At 36.0% G+C, this 24354-nt stretch overlaps 1 protein-coding gene across 11 annotated transcripts in view; it reads left to right on the top strand.

The window, feature by feature from the left end:
- The window catches only part of DLGAP2 (DLG associated protein 2), a 459270-nt gene that overhangs the window by 217232 nt on the left and 217684 nt on the right, over window positions 1-24354 (top strand). For all 11 annotated transcript variants that reach the window (XM_039568661.1, XM_039568657.1, XM_039568656.1 and 8 more), the window contains one exon: window positions 5071-5103. In XM_039568661.1, the coding sequence (XP_039424595.1) occupies window positions 5071-5103 (33 nt within the window). The remainder of the gene's footprint in view (window positions 1-5070; window positions 5104-24354) is intronic.

Genomic DNA, 24354 nt, shown 5'->3' with positions numbered 1-24354 from the left:
AACTCAGCTTTTTTTTGAGAAATAATGTTGGCATTTATATGTCTGTGTGGGAACTCATGCCTTCTGACCAACGAATCAATATGATTACGCAGAAGCATCTTATTAAGATGCACTCCACTCACATATCTCACAACTTTGGCATAATACCCTACTTATACACTTTGCTTACTTATACATTCTACCTGTTTATACATACTTATACATAACCTATACAGTTCACTTACTTATACATTCTATAACTTATAACTTCCACATATCACACTACTTACCTTTTACAACTTCTACATAATACAGTACTTATGCATTTTTCTTGCCTATCTTATACTACTTATACGTATACATATTACTCTACCTATACATTTTACAACTTTTACACAATGCAGTACATATACATTTTGCAACTGCTGTGCATGAAATCTCACATTGCTTGATTGGTTTCTCTGTTTTGTCCATGAGCTCCACACACACTTTTCTGATAATATGATTGGTTTTACCCTAGTGCAGCACAGTCCTTTTTTATCTATTCCTTGCTGTCTTGGTATTTAGTTTTTCAGCTTCTTTCTCAATTCTTTTCCAATTTAGTACAGTTTACCTTTCAGTCCTTGATGAATTCCTGAGGGCTCTAACAGGTGGGGCTCCTGATCCAGGCAAGCAGCATCAAGATGTTGACAGCAACAAAACCCACCCAGTGATCAGCAGCCAAGTTAGCAAAGAACAGGGAGCAGATATAAGCCTACCCCACCTCTCCCCTCAAACCTTCAGACTGGAGCTGAAACCCCTCTTGGGGCTGATGTGCTGCAGCTGAAGGTGGAAAGGCCAGCTGAAGCCAGTGAGGGTAATACCAGCCTGGTCCCACTCTGAGGGCTCTGGAAAAAATAACTAAAAATGGTTTGGCTGGGGCACACTATCAAGGTTCAAATACTCTACAACATGTCTGGGTTTATTATTTTTAGTTGTTCTTATCTTTTAGGTTAAACAAGAAAAACTATAAAAATGAAATACATTTCATAATATTTAGAGGGAAAAAAGATACTGTGTCTTCATGATAAATTTGTTTCTTCAAAAGATCTTTCTTATGACCTATTTTGTCAGCAAGTTCTCGTATCTAGGAAGATTATTTCTGTTGGCTAGACAGTTTCAAAATGACAGGGTGAGATTAATAATATAAATACAAGTTTTCCTTGTTCTATTGATTTATTGGGTCCTAAATCTCTGAACACTCACCTATATTAGTCATTTTACTATTGAGAACTATGAAAAGAAGCTACTCAGATGTATGAGTGTTTGCAAGAAGGAGCACCTTTGTTAAGTGCAATTCATTAGCAACATACTACAAAGAAAGAATACCTCCTGTGAAAGTATCACTGTAATACTTTGGGTGGATCAGATACATACAGCATAATCCATTCCTAGTAACTGTGCAAGGGAGAAGCTTAAGAAATATCTTTGTCTGAAATGTGGTCATGTCCCTGCTTCTATTCCATCCACTTCCACATTTTATCCATCATGAGTGTAGGAAAGTTACTTGTCTGAGGCCATAATTTCATGTACATTAGCACTGCTATAATAGGTGGAAGACTTGCATCAGGGGACTCATCTTATTAAGACTTGATATACTAGTTTATTTTTTTCTGAATGAACATGAATACTAAGCTACATATGAGTGAATAGACAGTACTCTCATTGCAAACAGGTAAAGTGTGTGCTGGGCTGTGTCAGGATGAGTATGATTAGCAAGTTGAGAAGGTTATTACTTTCCTCTGGTTCTGGATGGAGCAAAAGTCACTTTGGCAATGCTGAGTAAAATAACAAGGAAAAATGGCCACAAACTGCAGACCAAGAGATTCAAAGACAGCTTAATGAGGCTGATGCAGTGCTGGAGCAGGCTGCTCATTGAGGTTGTGGAATCTCCATCCTTGGTGACTTTCAGGAATTGACTATTAAGCCCCAGCAGAGTTGAACTTGTGCTGGCAAAAGCCCTTCTCTGCTCTCAGTGGGAGGCTGAATTAGTTCCCTATAATAACATTTCTCTTTTGCAGCGAATGTTATTATGAATTCTAAGACCTTTTACAACATAAAAAAGTAAAGTAATGGGTAATTAAAAAAAAGGTGACTTCTTGAATTTGATTTCATGCTACATAATTTTCTAAGGTGGATTAGGTGGCTGTTTCTTTCTGCTCATTGGTAATTTTTGAACACTAATGCTGATACACCAATTTTGGGTGAGATGGATCTAAGCCTAAGCAATGTGATTTCACCTGATGGAGTGGTAGCTTTTTACACTGTTGTCATGTCCTTCATTGTCATCTGCCCCCAGAACTGAAATTAAAATTAGAAAAAATTAGTACAGGTGTTTAATATTGAGCCATCTTCCAGAAAGATCTTTTCTACTAAGATACAGCAACTTCATTACAGAGAAAAGAAGTTAAAATAAGTGTCAAGTCATAGCTTCTTAACAGCATTTTAACATTTCTGTATTTCCATATAATGTAAATCTACCGATAATTGATTGCCTTGTGTATGTTTTATGTGTTGTGATTTTGGAAGATGAGGGCATGCAGTCTCTCAACAATAGCCATAGAATGTACAGATCTAAACAGACTGTATAGAGAAATAATTATTTCTGTCTCTCTCACACACACAGTCTTTGTAGAAAACAGGGCTCTGTACAACCTCCTTGTCACGTTGTTTACATGCCTACTAGAAGTGGTTGTGTTTTTCTTTGTCACTCAATATTTATGTGTCAAGCACAATGACAAGGGTATGTAGTTTGCCACCTCAGTGGCAAACTACAGCAGAGAAATTCATAAACAGAAGCTTACTGGTGAATTATCCACATCTTCTTATTAGTGTAGAGAGAGACGTGCTGCTGTCAGTTTGAAATGATTCCCAGCCTCTGGAAGGCATAAAAACAAAATTCCCCCATGGAGTCTCCCCAGGCATGCTGAGATAGGAGGATACCTGGGTTGCCCAAAGATATGGGACCTTAAAGAAACATCTGAAAAAAGTCCAAAAAAACAGTAGTCTGGCAGGATAGTGCTGACATCTCTCTAGCTTTTGACAACTTTCTGGCACTAATTGTAGCTGCAAGCCTTATTTTGCGGATAGACTATCTAGCCTGCTGCAGACTTGTAATATTGGCACTAATTTATGTTTATGAGGAAAAAAGAGGGAAGACAGTAATTTGTGCCGTTGAGTGGGGACCTTTGGAAGATGGTGTTTGGAGGTACAAAATATGTCAGGCAGACTCCTTGGATTGTAAAAAACTGGTGAAGCAGCAGTTAGCAGAACATAGAGGATCAAAAAAAAAAAAGAAGTCCAGAAACCAAGTCTCAGCTTGTTCTTCCTTATCAATCAGGATAACAAACTGCACACAGGCAGACAGCCCATCTCAGTAAAGCCTCAGAAAGCCTTCGAGTTAAACGTGAAAAAAATATCTTCTGAGATCCTTCCTCTGCATCACTTTGTCTTGTGGCAAGTGCATTTTTCATCCAGAATTGAAAGAAACTGGCTTGACTTACCTGTGACCAGGCTTTCTGTGCTCTTCACTGGAGGTTTTCTCAAGCCTGCTGTTGGGATTTTGTTTCTAGTTTGTCAGCTCTGCTGGGGACACTAATAAGTCTGTCAATACAAGCTTTGACTACATGTTTCATGGTGCTGAACTGCATCAAATTTCTTTCCTCTTATCATGCAACTTTATGGCTTTCTAAAAGTTGTGATCCACCTGTCAGCAGCAGAGCTGCCTGGTAAAACTTATTTTTTCTCATTCCTTTCCCACATGCATGCCACAGCCTCTAGCAGTAGAAAAATCCCAATGATTAAAGTGTTTAAAATATATGACAGATGTAGGGTGAAGTGCCATTGCAACACTGGGTTACTGTGAGACAGCTTCTTATGTGTATGGAGAAAGTACTACTAAATAACTGGCAGTGTCACAGCAGTGCTATAGAGGTCAATCTGCTCAGTGCACATTTGTGTTTCATGTTGTATTTTTCTGTCATTTTTTGCCTTTGAGTGAAGATCACAGCTAAAGTCCAATCTTCTATTTGCTGTTCAAGGTGGACATAATTTCAGCAAGCTTTTGTAGTGGACTTCGATTTGCCAGGCATATTAAACTGCTTTTTGTACTGATTTTATATTAAAAGGTATACACACACGTGTGTGTGTATGCCTGCATGTATATTTGCTTCAGCATATTTGTTGCTGTTGGAGATGTTGTTTTTCACCTGAGGGTTAAAATGAAGATTTCAGAGATTTGTTATATAAAATACACTGTACTTTCTTGTTCTAGTAGGACTTTTAACAGTATATCAGAATTATCTGCCAACATGATTACATTCCCTGGAATTTCAATTGATTTTGGTATTTGGATTCTAAACAGTAGCCTTGTTTTACTGACTCCTGAAGCAGCTCGGTCTCAAGAGATACTTCAAAATATTTCCTCCATGTTTCCATATATTTGTACATTGTGCAAAAAAGATTTTAAGACAACCAGCTTCCAAATACTGGTGTGTAGATAAAATAGTAACTGCACATTTAGAGATTGTTTGTTTGTTATGATGGAGTTTTGTTGCCTTCGTTTCTATACTTGAATATTTTGCAGAGTATAACTGTACATTTGAATGACTGTTTGACTTCTCTTGCCTGGGAGGACTTGGGAGTATTTTATGAGAAAGGAATATAACTCTATTACTGTTTGCTACCTCCAAAAGTAAAATATTAGCAGGCTTAAACTTTTGATTTGAGTGACTACTATCACTGCAGTATTGTACATATAAAAATACAAAAAAGTCATGTGGAAACAAAAAGTCCTGCTACATGAATGCAATCAGCTGGTCCCTGAAGGTGATAGTTATATAAATGTAACTAAACATTTATATAGCTCTATTTTAAAATTCTTCCTGGAAAAATCCTTTTTTAAAAAATTATTTTCCAGCTGTTAAGAAATGTGTGCTGAAAATAGAATTTCATTTTTTGTGCTAACTTCAAGTTCTCCAAGTTTTGTTATATTTGGATATAATTATGACATCTTAAAATAAAGAAATTATAATTTTCTCTTTTTCCTTGCAGAGTCACAGTGTACACTCTGTGGGGAGCCTGAAGGTGAGTGTGTTTTCCTACTAATATTTTTTAAAGCAGCTAGAGGTGAACACTTGAATCTAATGATACTTGTGCACAATAGATTGGAAATAGTACATGAATGACGGAAACTAATGAAAAACATTCTACCCTATGTTAGATACAAGAAAAGATTTGAATTAAGCTGAGTAAAGCACAGCACATGCTCCAGGTAGAAAATATCTTAAGGGAAAAATATTCCATTAGAACAAATTGAAATATTTACTTCTTATTCTTTTGTGTGTTTGTCAAACTAATTTGGCAGTAAGCAAGAGTGTAAAGAGACATTTAAGGACATCAATCTGAGCATGGAAAACAAAGAGATTGGACATAAAAAGAAATGAAAAATGTTTTTAGATTTGATACTACATTTACAGAGTTAACACATTTTAGCAGGTGAGGTGAATAAATACTCCTTCTGAAATAAAGATAATTAAGCAGTAACTTACGCAGCTCAAATACGTATCCACATGACAGTTTGTTGGTTTGTTTTGTTAGGGTTTTTTCCAAGTGGCTAATTAAATGCCAAGATGAGACCCACATTTTACTTAAAGGAATGCTGAAGCAATGAAATTATGATTTTTAAAGTAGGCTATTATTGAGGAAAAAATCTCTAATTTATTTATTTATTAACATTGGTGCTGTTTTAAAAAAAATGTTAAAAGGTTGGCCTTAGTTTGAAATCAACCACCTGGAGTCTTTCTAAGAAACAGAGTTCAAAATAGTCAATGTAAATCCTGGAGTGAAATATATGAACTAAAAAATAGGCTGTTTCCAAAGACATTCAGCTTTATATCTTGAATAGTTGCTGAAAAAGAAGTTTCAGCTTCTAATGTTTTATAAGTTTAGGAGGGAGAAGTTATTAAGATACAAAGCCAGGAAGTGGAAGGCTTTGAGACCTTGCATCTAGGGAAATAACTCAGTAAATTAAATAATAATTATCTCCTTCTCCTTTGTTATCTACTGATAAATAACTATTTTAGAAATTTGTTTTGACTGTATTCCTTTAATAAACAGTCAATTGTAGATTTTTTTAATTTTCTTTGTCCTTTATTTGATAAATTTATAATAGTACAGATACATGTATGAAAAGGAAAAATGAGATTGGTGTTTGTTTGCCTTTCCTGAGGTATTTCTCTCCTGATAAGTTTGGCCAGCTGTAAAGTTATGCATTGGATTAGTTCTGTTTTATTATATGCTGTGCCTGCTTTGTAACAATAGTTCTCCTTTCTTTACATTACTGCTCTTTCATACGTCTTCGGTTTTGCAAATATTAATAAATATATATGGACTTTGTAAAAAGAGAATTAAAAAAGAAGGGTATTATTTTTTTTAACATTTATATGACTAAAAAGCCACAATCAAAAGATAACTAGAAGTGAACTTTCCCAGGAGTGAATGTCTTCTGGATCACCTGTCTCTCCTCTAAAACAGTCTTAGTGGAATGCTAATTATTAATTCTCTTCCTCAGTTTTAAAAATATTGACATAAGTGTCATCTTTGATTAGTGACAAGACTTAGAATCTGAACTTTTTTACATGCCAGATTAGCACAAATTCTTATCTAGCACTGAACATTCACAGAAGTTTGATATGTGATTTTGTGATGAAGAAGCAGTTGCTCTGTAGATATGACTTTAGTTTTTAGAAGGCCATTCTAAGAGAAACTTCATATCTCTGTTGTATAAACCAAACCAAAACAAAGAAAACCCCTCAAAAAATATCCTTTTCCTATGCAATGTTCTATAAATTCTATTGTGGTTTCATCACAGATAAGAGAAGGGAAGAACTGAAAAATCAAGTTTTTGCAGTGTTCTAAGTATAATTTCTGACTTTTCTCTGTAACCTTCTCCAGAAATTTGAGATACTTTGTGCCTTGTAGTTTGGATTTTTGGAATTTGAGGAAAATTCAGAGAATATCACTTAAAGTTAGATACTGTTTGCCTCCAAGTTCCTTTTTTTCCCCTTCCTTATCAGATAAAAAAACCCCAAAGTTCATTAAGTGCCTTAAAGTATTTCAGTATATCAAGGTGAATTTGCAGAGATACAGGACAGACATGCCACAGTGTAGTCCTCCTATACTAGTTTCCAAAGTGTTAAGCAGAGATTCATTTGAGAAATAGTAGATGTGGGGAAATCTCCCCGGCTTGGCTGAGAGGAAGACAGTGTTTCACATCTTATGTCTTCCAAGTTCCTCTGAAGCTGTTTATGCCATTTCTTGAAAGACCTGCAGGCAGCTAGGTGTGAGTTTCATGCTCTGCTTTCTGTAACAGAGGTGACAGAATGGAAGCATTTTGCAAGCCTCAAATTCTGCTTGTCAAATTGGTCAACTGAGGTCTCACTGTTCTTGTTAGAGTTCATCCTTTTTCTAACCATCACTCCCCTTTCAAGACCAGTGGTTTTGTCCTGGATTATCTAAGTGTCATAAGAATGACTGTGTAAAACAGAGCTCTGTGCTGGGAGCGCTTTGCCAAGTTTTTAGCAGTTAGTGCTGCACTGCAGGAAGCAAGTGCATTTATCTGCATGCACATTGTTGCGCAGGTGGGGAGCAATGTGGGCGCATATTTTGTAGAGTGAAAATGTATCAGATATGGAAGGAAGATATAAATTATGAGAGTAAAGATTTCTCATTTCAGTGTTTTTCCCGGGAACTTATGGTTCTGCAGTTAAATGTGTCATGTGTCCTCCTTTTCATCTATCTAAAGAGAATGAGTTGGACAAAGCCGAAATCTCTGTTTGAGAGTAAGTCTTTTGTATGAGCTGCAAAGGCTTGTGTGTTCTGTTTCAAAAATCATGGGTTTGCTGTGTTATTGATAGTGTGCCAGCTACCATTCCTCTCAGTGTGGGATATTTGAAGACTGTCAGGTGTTTTTTTTATACTGCGAGGAAACTCAAGTTGCCAAATCCCATTAGTGTGGCTACTTCAAGCTGATCCATCATCTGGAAACGCAAGAGCAGCAATGACGTTTTCAGAGAGGTGACAACAGCTACCTTTGGTGAAGAGATCTGCAGTTGACAGATTATGTTGTCATGGTAAACATTGTTGGGTTGTTCTTTGCTTTATTCCTGCTCAGATTTTAAGTGAGGACAGCATGTTACAGGCGTGTGTCTAGCTCAGTCTTTGTCACAGCTGAGGTACTCTGACACACCGGTGTAGTCATGAGAAGTTTCAGGAACAAGTATCCCCATTAATCCTCTAGCAGATGTTTCTGTTCTTTCTAAATCTTTGTACTTATTCACAGAAGGTTTTGGAAGGACTGTATGATCTAATTTAATTTTCTATATTATCAAAGCAGAAAACAAAAAAAATTTGGTGGCAGCCAAGGTTTCAGTAGACCACTCTGTCTTCTCAAAGCCTATGCAAATGAAAGCTTTTCTTACAGGCATTTTTAATATCCTTCATAACTCCAGTAGCATCTTATTCTTTCTATAATTTTACCAGGCAATTCAGATTCTTCCTCAGTGTCTCAGATCTCTTTTGAGCTGTGGTATACACCCACAGTTTGAATTAAGTTCACCCATTACTTTTTGCCAGTAACTGGCACAAGAACTGGTTGGGTTTGTGGTAGCAAACTTTAAATAGTGAGTCTTTTAATTAGTAAAAGAAATATTCTGTGCAAAATGAGACCTTAGAGGAGACCTATTTCTTAATGTATCTCACATTGCACATTGGGATTTTTTTCCTAAACTTGCTTTTCTCTTAATTTAAACAGTTAAGAGTTCATGCAGCCAATGCATAGATACTGCATGACTCCAAATATCAAAAGATTCAGAAACTTCTCACAATTATATTTCATCTGATAATAAATCCAATTGTCAGAAGTTTAAGATGTTTTTTACTGTTGATTTAAATTTTTTGAGCTAAGATGCCCATATAATTTTGTCTTTCTCTGAGAAAAAATATTTGTGCAAAATTTTTAGCAGTTACAAGAATGCTAGCATATGTCACAGATTTACCTTTACATAAGTTGATGTCAATTAATTGTAGAAGGATTTTTAATATGATTAATATTGGAGGATGAATTTAATTTATTTTTATTCTGATTTTATTTAGTAAAAGAAGTTTTGAATGTTCTGAAATAAAAACAATTGTACTGTTTAGTTATATTTGCTCACATGATGCATAAAATATTTAGTAGAATTTGGGAAATACAGAAACATTAATAAATAGTTGACAATAGTAACAACAAAAAAACTCTATATTCCTTGATGAAAAAAATGTCTTTTTCAGAAATGTCAGTGTTAGACACATGTTTATTTCAGGTGCTATCAGCTTTGGTGCCTTCTGTGCTCTGGTTAGTGCTAGTGTGTTGGAGTTTGGGGGGAAATAAGTCTGGTTTTTTGATTTCTTTTTGTTGGCCTGTTTTATTTTGTTTGGTTGAGGGTTTTTGTTTGGTTTTGGTTTTATTTTTCCTCTTTAAATAAAGGATCTCGAGAGTAGGTAGTTCAAAAAAATACCCTAAACTTGGCAATATGTCTTAATATTGATGATATTCCATCCATGTAATTCTGGCTCTGAATATAAACATTTCCCCTGGTATCTCGTGGAAAACTATTGCAGGCATATTAATAACTCCAGAGAATTTCCTTAATCTTCATTTTGCTAATCTAAACATTTAGTAATCCACACTGAGAACTGACAGTTTTGCCGCTGCTGGCAATGACTTTCAAGAGTCCTGTAGTCTTAAGTTTTTATACTTCTGCTGTATTTAGTAGACCAACAATTACCAGTAATAAAATAAAAGTTGTCTGAGGAAGAAAAGTACATTTCACAACACATAATCCTTACATTTTAAAGAAACAATAATAGATAATAAAATATACTTTGCCTAATTTTAATATTTCTTCTTTTCCCGCTACTTATTAAAAAAATCACAATTTCTTCACATGAGAAGGTTTCTTATTTTGTATATGTACCATGAAATACTTAAATAGATTATGGTTCCTGCTATCAATATAATTATAATTCTTAATTATTACCTGAAGTGATTGAGACAATGCTGGGTTTATTCAGTCATGTATGAAAAATTTTATGTAAATATAGGGTCAAGGTCTTCAATCTTTCTGCTTTGATCTATTTGTACAGCAACACCTTGGTTTTCATAAGCAGACACATTTGTGTGCCTGTGTGAACTTCCTTGCTAGCATTTAAATAATAATAAATTAAATTACTGGTGGTATGAAACTTCCTCCTGATCCAAGTATTTTTAATAAACATTTTTTAACACTTTAGTTGCTACTCTCAAAGTGATTTGATTTGTCATTTTTATAGAAACTTTTTCAAGTTTCACAGAATTGTATTGCTGTCATACTCCATTGGGTAGTCTGTAAACATTGAACTTTCTTTTTACAAAAACATGCAAGTTAGTGTTTTTAAAAATAACCTGCAAAATTTGGAGATTGTATGAACCTAAATTCTTTTTTTTTTTTTTAATCTCTTTCACTGGGCTAATGTGTGAGATTCTACTAATTAATTTCTTTAAGATACCCAGTTAGAGTATATTCACAATGGGCATTGTTCTTGGACTATAAAGTGAAGAGATGTGATGTATGTTGTGAATTTTAGGAAAGAGTTACAGTATTTTTTTCTTGAAACAATATTGAACCACATGTTGCTACTGTATTTTCATGTTGCCTGTATTTAGGCAGACAGCAAGACTTGTCTACAGTATGTCTGCTAAAGATTTAGTTGCTGAAAAAGTTCTGTGTCTGGCTATACTTGAAATATTTGAAGATTCAATTTTGAGCTGATCATTCATATATAGTTTTAAAAGTTATATATGATATTATTAAAATGAATACTTTTGTCTATAACTAGTAATAAATCTGCCCATTTTATCTAGTTGAATTTAAATAGATAATGGTATATTCAAAAACCTAGGTCCTATGTAAACTGAGTGTGAGATATGGTGATACTAATTTTGGTTCTTTTACAGGCTATCTTGTAGTTACTTAAGATAAAAATGTTTGAAGAAACAAATCTCATTTTGTTTTAAGAAAATAAATTATTTTCTTTAATAAAGTGTGTCCCAGGCCTTCCCTTAATTTATATTTGGAATAAATTAAATTAATTCTTCAGCTCTTTTTACTTCTCATATATACAGGAAACAGCTGTACTCAAAGCTACATTGTTATTCTTGGTTTTTTATCTGCTGATCCACTCCCCTGAGTTTTGCAAACCAAAGAAAAAAAAAAAAAAGATTTAATTTAGATAAATCGGATGTAGTCCCAAATGCATATTCACTTCACATTGTTGCGATTAAACAAACAAACAAAACCAAAGACAAGGACCATCTTCTCTCTTTTGCTCCAATATGAATGAATAAGTGAAAAGCTGATTTGATTTCTAGGGATGAGGGGAGAAAAGTTGTCCTCAAAGGCTATAGTCAGCACACACTTAAGGCTTCATGCTTAATGCAGCATTAGAAATGTGAGTATTTCCTCTGCCAACACTGAATGAAGTTGCCAATGTAATTTGCTCCTGTAGGGGAGTAAATAGTCTCAGGACTGCAGTGTTTGCTGGAGTGGAGGCCAGTGCGAGTAAGGTCAGTGCAGCCTAGAAGATGCTGGTATTTTAAATTAACCGCTGCATGGAAGTAGATACGTATATACACACACTTCTTTCTTCCATTTTTTCTTCTTTTCCTAACTGTTTAGCACATTTTCATATTACATGAAATGTCCTGTTTTGTGTAGTTGTTCTTATATATCAGATTGGTCTGTTGAATGTTAATTTCTGCAGGAAGATATTCCTCTTAAAGATGCTGTTTTAGATGTCTCATAAATGAAAACATTTCTTTTATAGTGTGAACGGTCTGTGCTTTCCCTCAACTTCTAATTTTCATGCTCTGCAACTCAACTGTAATACTGCTTTGTATGTATATGGAGAAGATCTCTTTATGTTGAACAGTTACGTCTACAGAATATTGCCTACAGCTTCTAGCATACTTTATGCTTTAGAAACATACTTCTGCATCTTTGTAGGATAAGAATCATGGTGGATTTCTACCTAAACATAGAGATTTATTATTTTTTTTTAAAGGTGGTACATGTCAACATTCACTCCTTATTTAATTTACTATGGATTTGAACCAATAAAGCTGAAATAGCTGATATTATGGGTCAGATTTTTTTATTCTGCAGTATATAGATTGGCATGGACAGTTTTCAAATTTGATTTGGCTTTCACCATATCACTCCCTGGGTCTGTCCTTTTGTCCCAGGCTCAGGGCAGGCTCAGATGGTCAGCCTGGCCTCTGCAGACACCTGCTTATAAGGAAACCTGGGCCTGCCTTAGCTTGCAGTTCTATATCTAACAGGAGCCTTGTGCTACTGGGGAATTTTCAGTATCTTTGTCCTTTTCTAGGAAAAGGTGAAGCTAGTTCTATATGTAAAGTTGAACATGAGTGAGATGCAAAATGCTCTAAGTGCCACTGGATCTTCTGTATGGAAGATTAAGTTACTGTTTCTTGATCAGTGTATAATTCTTCTGGGTAGAGGGAGAGCCTTAAAAACATCTGTGATTGTAAAGTTTGAGAAGCACAGCTGTAACAGAAAGCAAAAACTTCCATTCATATCACCACACACTGCAACCTTCAAGACTGAATATTTCCAATCCATCTCTGAAACCCATGCACAAATAAATTACCTTATTATTATTATTGCACACATGTACATATTTCATTCTGACTGAGCAGATCATGAATGATTTTTACTTTGATTCTAGATCATTAGTCTGAAAAGGTTAAGAAACAGTGTGCTAGCAAAGGAACATGGTTTTGAAGCCAAAACCTGCGTTAATTTAAAAGAGATTTCCATGCAGAAAGAATGCTGGTTTCTCCTAGAGTGTACATTTGCATAAATCTTAGATAACTTCTGGCAATATTCATCTCAACAATGTATGAAAATCCTGAGCTCTTACTTAGTGCAGAGCTACAACTGATACTGGTGGAAATATTATGTAGAAAAAGTGCTAGGACTTTCACAGCAAAGAACTTCAAGCAGATTGATTTAGTCTTCTGTACCTGCTGATTATTTTCCATAAGCTTTCATCACAATTTTAGTCACTGGAATCTTCTCACTCCTTATAAAATATTAAAGGCAACATTTTTCTATAATAATATGTGACAAAGAAATAGCTTTGAGTATGTGGTTGGAAATATTTTTTTTGTATCTGCTGGCTGACTGTTCATGAAAATGAAAAATATAATGACAGCAACTGTGTTTATAACAACTAGCTTGTGCAGATGAATGTTAAACAAGCTTTTCAGTGCTGGTCTCTGAAAAATATTTCAGAAAAATCTTGACATGGTATTGTTTCCCTTACTGGAAAAATGCATTTCCAGGTGCATCGAGAGGCAGCATGTCCTGCACAGTGCAGGTCCTACCCCAGAGCTGGTTTTACAAATTTTAACCCCACACAATATAGCAGAAACTTGGGTCAGTGTGTTCTTTCCCCACACCTTGTTTTTCTTGGTGGTACAAATGGACTGCCACTGAATGCCTCAGCATGCTTAGCAAAAGGAATAAACTCTTACATTAATGCTGCACAAAGGCCATGGTTCACTCTTTATTTGTTTTACCTAATGTAGCCCATGAAAAGATAATGGGACAAATGTGCTCTGTTGGATATAGGGCTTTGTACGTGGTCCAACAAGTTACGTGGAAGAAAAAGATAATTTTGTTCACTGTTTGGAATGGACTCATTGTTTAATTAGAAACTTTGAATGTTGAACTTGGTTACACTAATGTCCATTATCAGCATTCCTTATGAGACAGATTAATTATTAAAAAATGGAAATAATTTATCTTTCAGCATATGTGGAGACAGTAATCTCTTGGGGGTTTTTAGCTTGTGTTGAATTTTCATTATGCCATTACATTTTTTGTTTGTCAAGTATATAATAAGTGTCCTTTTTAAGAACTGAATATATGTGTTTGCAAATCAGACTCCATTCTTAAAATAAATAATAATAGATAATGAAGAAATAATAAAAGATAATTCCATCTCAACAGTCACTGTTCCTTACCAAGAGCATCCAAAACTAGTGATGAAACAACATTACTCTTGCAGATTATTGTAAGTTATGGATTTTGTGAACTGAAATAAGACTTTAAGTTAATGCCATGAATGGCACCATGGATATTTTATTTTTGCCTTTTCCTCAATAACCTTCAGTTCATCTTACTGATATAGAAGAAAATGAATTCCCTTACTGATGAAAAACATGTGGGTGTTTTCTGTCTTCCTTCGTTTACTTTGTATTTACTGTGTATAAACTATGTTAAAAATAGTTTTGTGCTAGACATAGTGATTTTCACTTTTCTGCTGGTGAAGCACCTGATTAAGTGACTGTTTAACCACTGCAATATTTGCCTTGTACTGCAGAAACAACAGGGAGGATCCAGAGGATATTCCTGAAGACAAGCCAAAAATGGCTTTTTTCTTCTTTATTTGGTCTATGCTAGCAGACTAGACACTTTATCATCAAGAAAAGTCCATGCAGTTCAAATTCTGGCCTTTTCTTCTGTAAGCTAAATCTGATTCTTGATGCCGTAAGGTTTATGTATGTGTTATGTTTTCTAGCTAGCCAGTTGCTGAGAGTTTAAACCCAGTTTGGGAGAGGAATTTTTGGAATTATTTACTTCATGTTGTAAAAGTGCTCTCATAAAAGGACATGTTATTACTGTCTCTGCCATGAGAAACTCTTTGCAGCAATCAATATATAATTTAGGAATCCTGCTTGATACCAAAGGTTCTCTGCCTGCAAAGGTTGGGTCTGAGTGCACTCCAAGTATGGGGCTTTTTTATAGTCTGTATATGAATGTCTTCATATTGATCTAAAACCTGTAAAAGGAAAATTCTTGCTTTAGGCAAAAGACTAGCAGTGAAGGGTTTCTAAGCTTCAACAGCCATAGATATAAATGCAGCTCCCACAAGACTAATGACAAGGACAAATTCAGCTTTCAAGGTTGAATTCCAGATATTTGGTAAATAAGCAACAGATTCACTGACTGATTGAGGACTTCAGGTAGAAAAAAGATCAAATTCCACTTAACAAGGAGAAGCTGGAATTGGGGAGGAGAGATAAAGCTTTATATGGTGGGACAAGAGCAGAATTGGGGAAGCATAAAGAACATCTGAACTATCACCAACAGATAGTGATATTCAAGAGCAGTAAGAAACAAAGAAAGGGAGATCCCTCTCTGTGTTTTATTTCTATGACACAGTAGAAGCTGCTTTTCTTGTGCTGGATCATGGCTTAAGTCACAATAAGAGAAATGTGATTTATTTGCAGAATCTTTATAAATCTAATTTGTTTGTTAGTGTTCAGTGTCTTTAACCTTGAAAAGGTGAACTCAGATTACCCTTAACCTGAGGGGAGACAGACATATTTATGATCCCCCAAACCAATATAGCTGAGCTTCAAGTTTTCATTCTGTGACATGAGAGTAGAGAGACCATGGAAGGAGATTAAACACACCCATTTCTCTTACTGGGAAAACCAAGTACAGAAGCATCATCTAGCACAAAAGATCAGATCTGGATGTGATAGAACATGTAACAGAAGAGGGACAAAGATGAACTTTGTAACTGGAATTCCTGCTCTGTTCCATTGATGCAGGGGTTTTTTCCAGTCTCATAGCTTCTGGTGGGTTTACCACCTGCAGTGAATTTGGTCCCATTTTAGCATTTTAATATGTCTGTAGAAAACATTTGTACTCTGCTGATCCACATAGTACCTTTCTGCCATAATTATTTCAACATAGCAAATTCAGGACTTGATGTATCTGACTGAGTAGGATACACAAACTGAAATTATTAATGTGTTTGAAATGGGACAGTTAAGGAAATTTTGCACTAAGTTTTTTCTACAAGACAGATGATGCTGAATCCTTTGTGCCTGCATCTGTTCTCTATTCCTAACATTATCTTTTAGAAAGATCAGCCTCTGAATATGAAGACATATAAAGACTTGTACAATATATTTTAACTAGACATTGACAAATCAATCATTCCAACTCACAGCGGAAAGCAATAGGCAATTTGTTACTGTCTCCAAGAATGATGGAGATAACAGGAAGAAGAGTTGGAGGAGAATCCAAAGTGGAACACTGACAGAAACAGAAACAAAATGCAGCCCTAGCTGACTGTGTAGTCACTTACTATCCCTGCTGACTGATTGCAAGATCTTGCAGCAAAAATACAATTACTACTTGGTTCTAAATAACTTGCATTCTGTAGCAAACCTATGTTACCCTCACAACTGAAAATGAGATAACTTATTAACATATGATGAGTTACATTTACAGTTGAAACTTCAGGAACAACCAGTTCTGGAGATGTAAGTTCAGTACTTGGAATTAAAAAGAATAATGTCCCATATTGTATTCTGGGATACTGCTACAAAATAATTTTTTAAATACTAGGTCATGTTAAATAATATGTTATTGTAGCTAAATTTAAAAAAAAAATACAGTCACTCTACATGGTTTTCAGTATATCTCTTTTTTTTGTCAGAGGCTATTTCTTCCAGAAAAATCTGCTACCAGAGAATTAAGTGCTTCCAACGGAGAATTAGAAAAATACAATGAATCAACATTTGGATGTTTTTAAGGTTTAAAAGCTGTAGTAGTAAACAGTACAATTTTGTAGCAAGAGAACAGTGTCCCATTGTAATCTGTTGTGAGTCAGCTGTGATCACATCACAAAATGCTCTGCCATTCAATAGGTATCTAAGTGACCACAGCAACAGAAGGCTCTGAGGCAGAACTTAACACAGCTAGTTTTAAACAGAATCACAGAATGATTTGGGTTGGAAGAGAACTTTAGATGATCTCGTTCCAACCCCACTGCCATGGGCAGGGACACCTTACACTAGACCAGATTGCTCAAAGCCCCATCTAACCTGGCCTTGAACACTTTCGGTGAAGGATCATCTGCAACTGCTCTGGGCAACCTGTTCCAGTGCCTCACCACCCTCATTATTGAGAATTTTTTCCTAGCATCTAATTTAAATGTCTCTGTATTCAGTATAGTAAATACGTAAGGTGTATACTCTGGTCAGAATGTTTATGCTTGCTTTGTAGTGATTGGTTGTTTACTAAATTTTAAATTTCAAATAATATCGAGCATGTTTTGGTTGAGTCCACAGAGACCTTCTTAATAAGCTGTGTGATCTGAAAAGTGATCAAATGTACAGTGAAGACAAAGGGAATTTATGAAGCAAAAGTGACACTATTTAACAGAAGCAATATTTTAATATAGTTGGTAGTAGTGAATGATAATTGTTTTCAAACTAAAATGTGGGAACACAGCAGGGCAATTCCAAAAAATGTCAGGATCTTTCTCTCTGACTGGCTTAGAAAGAGATAAATGCATTATAAATATTCACAGCTTTGATGTTCTCTTCAAGTCACCAATTCCTTATGGAACATTTTTCACTCTGTGGTAAACATCTCTCCTGTCTCACCCTGAATTTAGTGCCCTAACTCCCTCCATTCTTCTTTCTGTTTCCTTCCAGCACAATACTCCATCTACTGCTAAAATATGCAGAGTAGAAGATTTTATTTCTTGTTTGAACAGGTAATACATTGATTAATAAATGGTGCATAATTTATCGAAGAAGTAATTGCTCACACAGGGGTAAATTAGGCTTCCTAGCTATACTGAATTTCTGGAAAGCTTTTTTCTGGCTCTAATTTCTGGCAGAATAACATTGAAACAGTGTCTCTCCTCAGGAGAATCGACTGTAATGAATACTAATTTTAAAGGGGTGATCTAAAAGTTTAGGTCGAGGTTAATTTTTGAAGAAAAGGTCAGACCTGTTGAAAAGAAGACATATCTTGGAAATGTAGGGATTCAGATGACAACGTGCTTACTAATGTTTCATAAAATAAATATACTCCATAGCTGATTGACAAGCTCTCCTTCAGAGGTGAGAGATCCTTCAGTCCCTGTTCCACTTAGTTTAGAACAGGAACACTGAAACTCGGACTGTTTTCCAGAGTAATGCTCTGGTCTGGATTAAAGTCTAATGGAGAACAGGTCTCCGGCGGCCCATGTAATCATTCTTTCTTTGAAAGAGTAGATGGTTGTTTAGCCGTAATGGGACAAGAGAAAGAGACAAACATATTAACCAAAAGCAAAATTCAGTCACCTATTCTGGTTCTGTTTTTAAGGAATAAAAATGAAACAAAGGAAGACAACAGCTCTGTTCAGTGAATAATTCCATTTACATAACTTCAATTTGTTTAGTATTTCCTGTGGTTTACATTTCTACAGTTTGAGTAATATTAATGTGGATAACCAGATCTAAAGCATGGCCTTTCGGTACATATCCTAACATGTTTAAGAGACATTTGTAGTAATACCACATTTTGGAGAGACCATGCACTGGATTACTAGGCTTAAAATCTCACTTTTAGCAACGTAAATTTGACTGAAAATTATTTGAAACACTAAAAGGAGAAGCTTAGTATGCTAGTGGCCAGTAGGTTTCTTGGTGATGTTTAGGATGCTGACATCAGCCTGATTGTTTTGGATTCATTGAAGTGCTTGAGCTTACAGCTCTGGCTAAAGCAATGGGATTGCTGGCTCCTGGACAGCAGCTGCAATGACCTTGCTTGGTCCCTTCATCAGCTTTGAAGGATTGATTTCAAACTGAGTGTAAAACAAGTACCTTCTTCGATGACTCAATAATCCAAGCCTGGCCACTTAATGTGTGATTTTTGTGCTTTTATTGTATTTGAGAAACAAAAAGACAAAGTAATATTCTGTTTATCAATATGTTTGGTTTAGCCTCAAGTCAATTTCTGTCTTGCCATTTTACTGCACTGAGCAGGGAAACAGCCTTGATCCTCAAAAGACATCTGGATGTTTACATCTAATAACAAAGGCAAGCTCAAGAGCTGCTCTCTGAGTACATATCAAAGTGTTGATGAGTGGGTTGTTTTCCAGTTTAGCTTTGTAATGAGAAAAAGAAGAGGTGTTAATGCAAAGAAATAAAGTTTGTAATTAAGCATATAGTAGGAATTAAACATAATCCTGAAACAGAACATCTCAGTTTCTTAGGTAAGCTTGGTATCCAAATGCATTCTGTCCTTTGTCTCGTTTCTCAAACTGATGCACAAGACAAGATCAGCTAAACTGACCTACAAATTATTTCCCTCTCTTCCCACTGTACTTTCCTTTCTTTTGTCCTACTTCAACCAATTAGGACTTGTAAAAGTCTAAATCAAACAGCTGAAAGCTACCACTTATAACTGTTTTGATTACTAACTTTTTTTCCAGAGCGGCATATTAAAGGTGTAAGATAGCTGAATGGGTGGCCAGAGAGGCAACTTGCAACCTGAGTTCTGATAAATTAAGACCAATACATAGATCCTATTTCTTGTACAGAAAAGTATTAAATATTTGGAAAAGTCCTTCAAATCATTCTCTGCTTCCACTGCCACCTGTCCCTAAATGTCCATGGACTGCACTTATAACACAGCACAAGTGTATGCTAGTAAGGATGATGCTTGACAGAATTGCCTTGGAGGTGTGTGATGGTGAGTGAAAACCACTGCAACTCTCAGATCTGCAACAGAATGGCAATTGTTTGATCAGCTGTGGCATCCCTCTGAAAGCTCTGGTGAGACTGGAGCCTTTCAGTCTTACAGAATTCAGGCATTCATTGACTGTTCCCAAAGCACAGTAATGCTGTGAAGATGGAAAGAAAGTCACTTGCAGAATTGTAGCTGCTGTGCTCTGTGTCTGGAATGCATATAACTCTCAGACCCTCAGATACATATTTCAGTGGCTAAGGAGGAGCAAGTTACCTCTTGGCTCCTTTACTAGAAGAAGGTGAAAATTATTGGAGGAAATTCAGAATTGGAGCGGTTATTAAAAACAAAAACAACAAAAAACAAACAAACAAAAAAACCCAAACCAACCAAACAAAAAACCCCCCAAAACAAAAGAAAACAAAAACAAGACCCAAAAAAACCCCACAAAGGAAACAGGATAGAAGAAGGAGGTGCCATGGGAGCAGCAAAAATATTGCTGATGCAGCATTATATAGAAGTTAGGCTTGTGAGTTAGTCAGTCATTATCACAAGACACTTGTACATTTTACTGTTGACCTACTGGGCCATGAGGATAATGACAGAAACCTTCCACAGGATCTCAGGAGACATTCTGAAGTACACAGCTGCCAGGCCTTGGACTAAGAACAATATATGCACTTTTAAATACAAAATTCAGCTGTGAAATTGCCGGTCAACCAACAACCGAAGAAAGGCTAATACATTATTTGTTTAGTTGTCTGCTTAGCTGCTCAATTGAGCACAAGCTTTGTCTTAAGCAGTCAAGTTTAAATATTTCATTATATGTCAGTAATAATCAGCTTAAGCTTGTGCTGACATTTTTTGTTAAATTAGGTATATTTGTTTGACAGCTGTGGAAAAAGAGAAGTTATTTGTCTCGTAGATCAATAGGGCTGCCCCACCTACCATTGAATTCCCATTGAAAATTAAGCATCAGCTGGCTCATAATTATCAAGTCAGCCTTAATTTTCAAGAATGTAAAGCTGAATACTACAGTGAAGCAATGTTGAATGGCATGGCAAAAAATGGGATTTAAGGGCTATATGTGAAGAATTTCAAAGATGCATGTAAGCATTTCTGTTGTGCTTCATTTGCATAATCACGTTACCAAAAATACAAAACTGAAATGGATTAAAATGATAAAACCCTGAAATATCTGAAATGAGACCTGTTTATGAATATTTTCTGTATGCAAACCTGTATTTTAAAAGCCTACTTTCCATGAGAACATTGCTGCTGTTATTAACTGTCAGGATGCTTACGTCTGTTTTATCAAACTAGTGCATTTTGATAAATAGATATTCCATAATACCTCCAGCAGTTAACTCATCCCATGTAACCACAGAATGAAGTTTAATTTGCTGTTGAACAAAGTCTCCTGTCAGGAGTCTTTGCTGACACAAAAACAGGACAAGGCTGTTTTTCTTGCAAAAGACATTCAGGCAAAAGTATGTATTCAAAATGAAGTCTTTCATCACTTTAATCAATTTTGAGCTTAATATGTTTAATATAATTTATTTACTATTTAATGCAGCTCCCCTTTGGTGAGAAACATAAGCAGTTAATGACCTGCAAAATGCTTCTATGTAACTAAATTCTAAAAGCATTTGACAATTAATTGAATTAACTAAGTCTTGAAACCTGCCATTCTGGGAATATTCTAGTGATTGATAAAGAGCCTTCTTTCTACACATAAAGCAAATTTTTCTCTGCCTACAGCTGTGTCCATAAATTTCACTGTGAATCAGTGTACATATATGTTAGCAGTCGTAAGATAAATGGCCTTAGACTTAATCGTTTTAATATAAAACTTATATTCTCATTTTAGATTAAAAACACATCACAATTGTACCAGATCACTTGAACATTTGAGCTGTGTATTTACTTTTTTCCTGTAAAAAGAGGGTGAAATATCTAGGGAAAAGTATTTTGATGAGCTGTCCTACCTCTTGCTCACAAGTGCTAATTTAGCCTAGATTTTTTAGCAAGGTTTTTATTTATGTATTGGTCAATCTAAGGAAAAAAAAAGTGGGAAAACAAATGCACTGGAAGTGGCACAGTCCAGGATGATCACTTCTGTAATGTTAGTTATGGATAAAGATTTTTAATTTGTTTCTCATTTCACATATGTTTTGTAAACCCTTCCATAATTTTGTCCTCTGCACTGCAAGTCCCAGCCTACAGAATTCCTGGGGAGCAAGGCTGAAGAATTTTTTTTGTTACTAATCTCTACAGATATAAACTTAATCCTAAACTTGTTTCCAAAAATAATAAGAGTATCTGTTGATTACTCAGCTGCTCCACAATTCACCAGTTACAGGATTAAAAAATAGATGGACCAACTTGCTTTAAAATGTAAAATGTGGCCACTGACCCATAAATGAATCTTCAAAATTCAGAAGAGTATTTTGTTGTGTGTGTCTGGGGTAAAAATAAGGATTAGAAAAACATGCAAAGTGTGAGCACCGTTCCTAAGTCTTGGGTGAGTTATGTATGTCAGCCACATACTGACAAGTAATACCATCTCTGCTCCAGCCTGCACACCCAGCATCTCATTGCTGTAGGCTATTCAACATCTTGCAGATACACTTACTGTCTTTCTTTCTCCCCCAAGCATATTATCTGGCTCTTCTCTCTTTGTTATTTTTTCTCCTTCTTCAACAACTTCAGACTTCCTCAGACTCACCTTCAAATTTCGTATGTCAAGCTTGCCTGCAGCTTGACTCACACTTGACCCTACTGTGGCTTGTTTACTTTTATTTAATTAAAATGCACCCATCCAGAACTCTGGGCGCGTTACTGACTGCCTGCCTTGCAGAACCTTAAGTTTCTTCAGTATTTTCACATTGCTTTCTCTATATTCCTGGAAAACCCTCTTTCTTCAATTACAACAAGCAATGTAAAATTTTTCCATCAAAACTGTCCTTTGAATCCTTGCTTAACTACCAAACCCCTATTTTTACCTTGTTTAGCCTGTCAGGAATTTAATTTATTTCAGTTACTGGAGAAATAAACTACTCTGGTTAGGAAGGTCAACCTTAAAGTCATTGTTTGTGTATTCTTTTTTTCCTGGTGCTCTTAAGATTTTTATGTTAGTGTCAAGAGAGTAGCTTCATCATATGAACACTAATTGCTTTACTGTGGCTCAACAAAACCCAGTGTATTTTCCTGTGTTACCCAAATACTTTTGGATGGGAAGAATTAGCAAATGGAGAAGTATGTCTTCCTAAGTTAGCCAGTAATTTAAAAAAAAGAAAGAAAAAAAAGGAAAGAAATACAAAAATGGTGAGTTTCTCATATATGGAGCTTCAGCTTTGTTCTTAAGTGCTGAGAACATCAATAGCACAGTAAAAAGAATGAATAATTCAAGCAATTAGGAGCCTGAATAAATATAATTTATTAACCTTTTGGATGATATTTTTTTTTTCAAGAGAGGGAACTTTCTTATTCATCTCTTCTTTTTCTTTCCTTATTCCTCTCTCTGTTTCTGGTTCTGTCCCCCAAAGGTCATTCTCATCATTTCTTCTGGCTCCATTCTCTTACTGCTCCTTCCCTCTGTATATCGCTCTTGGTTTTGGGTGGCAGTTGCTCTTTTCACTCCTTTTAGCCGTAGTCGGACATCCTGCACCCAGCCCCCCACTACAAGCAACAAAGAGAAATAACAATGTGTGTGTGTGTCAGGACAGAGAGGGCACAGGAGCAAACACGAAGCCACGGATGAAATGCAAATGTATTTGAATTTCTTTTCGTTAACCTCACCAGCTGGGACATCCCCCAAGCAGCACCTGGGCAGTGACACACAGGCTGGGGCACATGCACCACGGAGCTTGCTCCATGCCGAAGGGTGGCTGGAGCTGCTGTTTCCTCATGGCTCCCAGGGATTCACAAAAGCAGTGTGTGAATTCATTTAACCACTGGGCTTTGATCTTTCCCACAGCAGGGCAGGAGTCAGGCAAGTTCGATAGTGTCTCCAAGTATCACAGGCCAATGTTAGCTACACATAGATGTTCTGCTTGTCAAGCACACAAGACTAAAGTATTATTAGTAAGAGGTATATGCTTTTCTACCCCCATCTGCAAGTCACTTGAGCATGTTTGCTATAATCCTCACCATTCTTCCACTGTTTTCCCACAATGTGCCTCAATTCTGCTCATCTGACTTTTTCTTAAAGACCTCTATAATGTCAGACAAATCTTTGCTGACTGTAAAATCAGTGACGTCACAGAATACTGCAGATACCAGCTCTTGGTCTGATGAATCCCACCCTCACTGACTGCTCCAGTTTTCTTTGAAATGCATTCTTGGAAGGCCTAAACCATTTGATCAGAAATCAGTCAAGATATGATACTGTCTGGATTGCCTGGTTCTGCCTCCAGAGCAGCCACAGGGACTCCTAAAACTCTAATTTTTGTGCTTAGAGAGGGGAAAACGTTTCTTGCCTATACATTGCTGGTGAAGAGAGTCATCACTTGGTATTGGAAGCAGTATTAGGTATTATTAGTACTTACAGGCATACTTGGACTTTAAATCAGCAATTTGGGTATAATAAAGTGTACATAGGAGGAGTGCAGAAGAGCAGCAGAGGAACTGCATTTGGTGCTCTGCTGCTCCTGGAGCATGATTGTTTGCTAGACACATTACAGAGCTG

Source organism: Corvus cornix, chromosome 3 (assembly GCF_000738735.6).
Source record: "Corvus cornix cornix isolate S_Up_H32 chromosome 3, ASM73873v5, whole genome shotgun sequence".
In the NCBI taxonomy this organism is placed as follows: Eukaryota; Metazoa; Chordata; class Aves; order Passeriformes; family Corvidae; genus Corvus; species Corvus cornix.
This window is presented reverse-complemented; position numbering and strand designations above follow the sequence as displayed.